Source organism: Acipenser ruthenus, unplaced genomic scaffold (assembly GCF_902713425.1).
Source record: "Acipenser ruthenus unplaced genomic scaffold, fAciRut3.2 maternal haplotype, whole genome shotgun sequence".
NCBI classification, from domain to species: Eukaryota; Metazoa; Chordata; class Actinopteri; order Acipenseriformes; family Acipenseridae; genus Acipenser; species Acipenser ruthenus.
The window spans coordinates 2,784-10,000 of record NW_026708237.1 but is presented as its reverse complement, the minus strand read 5'-3'; the positions used below and the strand labels follow the sequence as shown (position 1 = coordinate 10,000).

General features: G+C 46.7%; 2 protein-coding genes across 5 annotated transcripts in view; one reads left to right on the top strand and one right to left on the bottom strand.

Annotated features, from left to right (window-relative positions):
- Nucleotides 1-1,611, bottom strand: part of LOC131730376 (VIP36-like protein) — an 8,055-nt gene extending 6,444 nt beyond the window's left edge. For 2 of the 4 annotated variants that reach the window (XM_059020455.1, XM_059020456.1), the window contains exon 1: nucleotides 1,376-1,611. In XM_059020455.1, the coding sequence (XP_058876438.1) occupies nucleotides 1,376-1,577 (202 nt within the window). In that variant the 5' untranslated portion in view covers nucleotides 1,578-1,611. The remainder of the gene's footprint in view (nucleotides 1-1,375) is intronic. The other 2 variants (XM_059020457.1, XM_059020458.1) reach the window with 1 other exon arrangement.
- A 2,480-nt stretch (nucleotides 1,612-4,091) lies between these two features.
- On the top strand, nucleotides 4,092-5,598 carry LOC131730377 (metal transporter CNNM4-like; the record flags this gene model as incomplete). The annotated part of the gene is given in 1 exon segment (XM_059020459.1): nucleotides 4,092-5,598. A coding segment is annotated over 1 exon segment (1,432 nt), but the record flags the coding sequence as incomplete, so codon positions are not given.
- Nucleotides 5,599-7,217: the final 1,619 nt, after the last annotated feature.

Sequence of the window (7,217 nt, the reverse complement as noted above, 5' to 3'; positions counted from 1 at the left end):
GGGAGCACAGATATAGTCAAGGTAATATGGTACTGCAGTCACACTGTCACATGGTCACACAGTCACATGGTAACACAGCAACACTGTCACACAGTCACATGGTAACACAGCAACACTGTCACATGGCTACTGTAAGACTCCCATTGCAGTGCAGTTTGATCCACTCCTGGTTCCACTAGGAGTTTAATAATAATAGAAGACTGGCTCTACCTCCGCTACGCTCCCCTGCCTCCAGAGCCCGCTCCTTCTCCACCCTTGCTCCGCAGTGGTGGAATGACCTTCCTACAGATGTGAGGACTGCCCAGTCCCTGACCACATTCCGGCGCCTCCTTAAGACTCACCTCTTCACCTCTTCAAACAGCACCTGTAGAACTCCTCTGTTTGTATCCTGGGACACTATCACCCTTCATGTAAATGTGCTTTATTTTGCTCTTATCTGCCCCCTATTTTACTGCATTTAATCCTGTACTTCAGAATACTGTAATCTGCCAAGTGTTTAACCTGTAGTACTTTGTATTTAATCATATCCTGATGTAACTATCACTATTATCTGCTGTATTATTGAATTGTGGTTTGTCACACTTGTACTTTGCTTGAACAAAAGTTATTGTATTTCTTGCTCTTATTGTATTACTTGTATTGTAACACTTGAAATGTATTTGCGTACGATTGTAAGTCGCCCTGGATAAGGGCGTCTGCTAAGAAATAAATAATAATAATAATAATAATAATAATAATAATAATAATAATAATCAGACACACCTGAGCTTGTTACCTAGACACACTGGGGGCTGATCAAGCTGGTAGTAAAACCTGGACTGGGTGACACTGCTGTGCAATAGGAGTCTGATTCCCAGCCCCGTACTGTTCATCCTGGTTAAGGTTTACAATACAACCAGGAAGGAAAATAATAATAATAATAATAATAATAATAATAATAATAATAATAATAATAAAAACTTCAGTTGAAATGTTTCGGTGTCATGCAATAGTCATAAACAATATTCATGAGCTTTTCTCCCAGCAGAAAGATTTCAAATTTCCCCCCACAACAGAAACGCAGTAGGGCAGCAGTGTGGAGTAGTGGTCAGGGCTCTGGACTCTTGACCGGAGGGTCGTGGGTTCAATCCCAGGTGAGGGACACTGCTGCTGTACCCTTGAGCAAGGTACTTTACCTAGATTGCTCCAGTAAAAACCCAACTGTATAAATGGGTAATTGTAGGTACAAATAATGTGATATCTTGTAACAATTGTAAGTCGCCCTGGATAAGGGCGTCTGCTAAGAAATAAATAATAATAATAATAATACACGCAGTACTGACATCTCGAACGCGACACAGCGTCCATACATTACAATGTTATATAAATGTTATACCTTGGTAAGGTTTTGTGAGTGAAAACTCCCGTTTGAGAAACTCTTCCGTCTGGTGCCCCTCTTCTCCGCCAGACCGCGCCACGAAGACAAAGCAAACGGAAATTAAAAACAGCATCTTCAAACCCGCCTGTCTGTTAAAAACAAAACGATACAACCCGTTAAAACGCTGGGGAGCCGCTTTCTTTCTCACTGCGGCGGCCATTTCTTGTGTTGTTCTCGTAGACCGCGCCCGTTCCCCTCCCACCCCGAGCTCTGATTGGCCGTCCTGCTGAAGATCATTTATGCTATTGGTTCAGGCGGCTGTCACTCGTTTTTTTTTTTTTTCTCCGTCTCCTTGGCTCCACCTTCACGGTGTATGAAAAAGTGAGGCGAGGACCGGTCTGTGATTGGGCGAATCGATATCATTTACATGAATCCCATTGGTCAACCTGGCCATCCATCCGGGATTTCCTCCAATGCGTGGAAGACATTTGTTGCATGGCAACGGATTCCTTAAACCTCCAATCCTCGATCTTAAAGCTATAGCGCACATTTACTGCGCTGCAAAATCACACGTCGCATTTCTCATAGCGCAGTAAAATTGTTTTTTTTTGGGTTTGTTTTAGAGGTTAAGGTTTAAGGTAGACGCAATCTAAACGAATAAATTAATTAATAAATAGATAAATGCATAAATGAATAAATAAATAGATATTGCCTACAATTTGTAGTTTTCGAAGAAACTAAATTAGAGCATGCGCGATACAGAAAAATAAAGGACAATTAACAGACTCAATACCGCGATGCCTGGAGGGTCAAACAGAAAGAAACCGCGGATCGTTACATCACAGACTACGTAGTGAATGACATCACAAGGACGTTAAGGGAGGCTGTGTGGTCCAGTGGTTAAAGAAAAGGGCTTGTAACCAGGAGGTCCCCGGTTCAAATCCCACCTCAGCCACTGACTCATTGTGTGACCCTGAGCAAGTCACTTCACCTCCTTGTGCTCCGTCTTTCGGGTGAGACGTAGTTGTAAGTGACTCTGCAGCTGATGCATAGTTCACACACCCTAGTCTCTGTAAGTCGCCTTGGATAAAGCAGGCGTCTGCTAAATAAATTAATAATAATAATAATAATAATAATAATAATAATAATAATAATAATGGATTTAAACAGACATAAGCGAGTGTGGGCATCGCGTCATCACAAGCCTGGAAGCACCGTGTTATTACAGACTCGCGTTACATCACCGAGTCTCCAGCGGCAGGGTCGACTCATTCACAAGCTGTGAGTTTCTTTGTACTTTAGGAAAAAAACCCAGATATTTCAGTATGTTGAATTATTATTATTACGAATTAGTCATTCAGCAGACGCTGTTATCCAAAACGACTTACACAGAGACTAGGGAGGGGGGGAACTCTGCATCATCAACAACGGCTGCTGCTGCTGCAGAGTCACTTCCAATAGGAGCTCGTTTGTTTTACGTCTCATCCGAAGGACGGAGCACAAGGAGGTTCAGTGACTTACTCAGGGTCACACACACACACACACACACACACACACACACACACACACACAGGGAGTCGGTGGCGGAGCTGGGATTGTAGTGGGACTGTTCTGGTATAAAGCCGCTTTTGTTAACCGCTGCCCCCCCCCCCCCTTAATGGCGTTTTATTATACGTTAGCAGAAGCACAGTTTGGAAACGATTCTGTCCAGTTTCAGTATATCGACTATAACACAGCATTAGCGGGTGCGGCTGACTCACTGACTCTACATATCCTCCATTCAAAGCTGTGAAACCGCTCGACTATCGCCGGGTCTGATTCAGCCTTTAAAAGCATTGATTCGGGGTGATGTCACCGTCGACCAATGAGAGCCAGGCTAGCTCCCTGGCAAGGATGACGTAATGTTTACCGAGAGCGGTTTTTACTGTAAAACATTCCGCTCCAGCATTTCACAACACCGGCGAGGGCAATGCAACAACACGAGTCATCAAAACACACACACACACACACAAAACACACACACACACAAAACACACCTTCATTATAAATATACAGATAAGAAATTTAACCTGGTCCAGTTACACACATTCTAGAAAAAGGGCATAAACCCACGGTAATGACGTCAAAAAGTGATAATTCCTCTAGAAACAAAAATATACTTGAACTTTGACCCATTCGATTACTCGAGACAATCGCTTTCAATTCAAACACATAAAACGTCTCGTTTTCAATCACTCGACAAACACCCACAGTGCAGAAATGTTCATTAATGAGCAACAAACATGAGAATGCGTTAAAAAAAATTGCTAAATTCGTATCTCAGAGAAACTGGAGAAACGGATAACGACACAGAACGTCTGTACAGCGCTGAAAACACGACGTTTTTTTTAAAAAAACAACTGTACTGCTGAACCTCGTCTTCTTTAATATCAGCATCACAAGGGTATCCGTGGATTATAAAAAAATAATAGACGGGCCTCTTCAGTGAGTCACAGGAAAACAATTCCATCTCGGACTGCTGTTTTTGAGTACATATATTTCTAGCACTGTATTTATAATAAATGACCTGCTTTATGTATTTATGTATTTGTTTTATGCTTTGAATTAATTAATTTAGACTTTACTGTTCTATTCCACCTTAAGAGACCGTCTTACATTTCCACCTTTAAAAAGGTTCGACCGCGTCGAGAAAGAGCGAGAGGGCGGGGCCGAGCTGTGCAGGGGGGCGGGGCCGAGCTGTGCAGGGGGGCGGGGCGCTGGTGAATGAGTCGGTGACGTCAGCGCGCAGCTCCCAGAGAGTGAAACAAACATGGCGACAGGCCGAAGCGGGCTGCGATACACTACGTTAACTTTGATCGTTTTTCACTTGAGCGCAGCTGCTGGGCGGACTGGGGGAGCGGCGGCCGGCGGAGGGGCCGTGATCCTGGGCATGAGGCTGGAGAAGAGCGAGGGAGACTCCGGCGTGACCACGGGGGACGGCGTCTTGCAAGTGAGGGAGCGCAGCGTTGTCCAACTCCGGTTTTACGGTTTGCAGCTCAGCCGAGACACCGGCTCGGCATTCATCGCCTTCACGGACGAGGAGTTCACGGAGACCGGGGAGGAGGATGAGGATGAGGAGGAAGAGGGCGGCGGAGGAGGAGGTGCCGTTGCCAACAGGACCTGCCCGGACATCACCAAAGACATCACCGTCTCCAAATACATGAAAGTGTCGAGTCGGGACACCACCGGCGTGCTCAATCTCACCATCAAAGCGCTGCGCAAGAGCGACAAGTCCCGCCTGTACAGACTTTGCATCCGAAACAGCACCGGGGGGCAGTGGTACCTGCTCGGGGCCAACGACGGTAAGCTGCTGGTGGTGGAGGAGCGCAAGCCCATGCTGCCGCTGTGGCTGCAGATCGTGGTCATCTGCGTCCTCCTGGTGCTGTCCGGCATGTTCAGCGGGCTGAACCTGGGTCTGATGGCGCTGGACCCCATGGAGCTCCGCATCGTGCAGAGATGCGGCACCGACAAGGAGAGGAAGTACGCCGGCAAGATCGAGCCCATCCGCAAGAAGGGCAACTACCTCCTCTGCTCGCTGTTGCTGGGCAACGTCCTGGTCAACACCACGCTGACCATCCTGCTGGACGATCTGATCGGGTCCGGGCTGGGCGCTGTGGTCGCCTCCACGGTCGGCATCGTCATCTTCGGGGAGATCGTCCCCCAAGCGCTGTGCTCCCGGCACGGGCTGGCGGTCGGGGCCAACACCATCGTGGTGACCAAGTTTTTCATGCTGGTGACTTTCCCTCTGTCCTTTCCCATAAGCAAGCTGCTGGACTGCGTCTTGGGGCAGGAGATCGGCACCGTTTACAACCGGGAGAAGCTGGTCGAGATGCTGAAAGTCACGGCCCCTTACAACGACCTGGTCAAGGAGGAGATGAACATGATCCAGGGAGCGCTCGAACTCCGAACCAAGACCGTGGCGGACGTGATGACGTCGCTGGAGAACGGGTTCATGATCCAGAGCGACGCCGTGCTGGACTTCAACACCATGTCCGAGATCATGGAGAGCGGCTACACGCGCATCCCGGTCTACGACGGGGAGAGGTCCAACATCGTGGACATCCTGTACGTCAAGGACCTGGCGTTCGTGGACCCGGACGACTGCAGCACGCTCAAATCCATCACCAAGTTCTACAACCACCCGGTCCACTTCGTGTTCCACGACACCAAGCTGGACTGCATGCTGGAGGAGTTTAAGAAAGGTGAGTGGGGGTTGAAAGGGATAGCATTAATAGGAGGCTGTGTGGTCCAGTGGTTAAAGAACAGGGCTTGTAACCAGGAGGTCCCGGGTTCAAATCCCACCTCAGCCACTGATTCACTGTGTGACCCTGAGCAAGTCACTTGACCTCCTTGTGCTCCGTCTTTCGGGTGAGACGTAATTGTAAGTGACTCTGCAGCTGATGCATAGTTCACACACCCTAGTCTCTGTAAGTCGTCTTGGATAAAGGCGTCTGCTAAATGAACAAATAATAATTCATATTATTAGTAGTAGTATCATGGATGGGAATCAGACTCCCGCTGCACAGCAGTGTGATCCAGTCCTGGTTTCACTAGGAGTTTAATAATCAGACACACCTGAGCTTGTTACCTAGACAACACCCTTCCTTAAATGCACTTTACTTGCTCTTATCTGCCCCCTATTTTACTGCATCTAATCATGTACTTCAGAGTACTGTAATCTGTCACAAGTGTTATTTAATCTGTAGTATTTTGTATTTAATCATATCCTGATGTAACTATCACTGACACTGTTATCTGCTCCGATATTGAATCGTATTTTGTCACACTTGTACTTGCCAGAACCAAAGTCATTGTATTTATCTTGCTCTTAATTGTATTATTACTTGTACTGTGATTCTTGAAATGTATTTTTGTTTACGACTGTAAGTCTCCCTGGATAAGGGCGTCTGCTAAGAAATAAATAATAATAATAATAATAATAGACACACTGGGGCTGATCAAGCTGCTAGTAAAACCTGGACTGGGTGACACTGCTGTCCAATAGGTGCTGTCCTTGTGTGGTGTTAACTTCCTGAACAGCAAAACCAAACGAGTCCCTGTTGTCATGTGTGAGAGAGGAGAGCTCTCTATTAATATTGCCCTGGTATGCAGAGCGCTGTACTGTAGTTATTAATAAGAGGGGACAAGGCTGAGGGATCAGAACAAGGGGACAGGTGTCGCCCACCCGAAAAACAAACCGTCTGCACGAGCATTTTACTTGGGCTTGGTTTTGCTCAGCCCTTCATGTAAACCTCAGGGAACATGAAGCCACTTTTTCAGTGGCTTGAAACCTGCTTCCAGGAGACCTCGTTGGAGGAGGCTGTATGTAAAAAACAGAGCAAACTAACCCTTAGAAAAGATACCCTGAGTAAAAGCACAGCAAAGTGTAGTAAAGCACAGTGAAAGCATGCATTGTAAAGCACAGAGAGGTGTGGTAAAGCATAGGGAAGCATTGTAAAGCACAGAGAGGTCTGGGAAAGCATAGGGAAGCATTGCAAAGCACAGAGAGGTCTGGTAAAGCATAGGGAAGCATTGTAAAGCACAGAGAGGTCTGGTAAAGCATAGGGAAGCATTGTAAAGCACAGAGAGGTCTGGTAAAGCATAGGGAAGCATTGTAAAGCACAGAGAGGGATGGTAAAGCATAGGGAAGCATTGCAAAGCACAGAGAGGTGTGGTAAAGCACAGAGAGGGGTGGTAAAGCATAGAGAAGCATTGTAAAGCACAGAGAGGTCTGGTAAAGCATAGGGAAGCATTGTAAAGCACAGAGAGGTCTGGTAAAGCATAGGGAAGCATTGTAAAGCACAGAGAGGTCTGGTAAAGC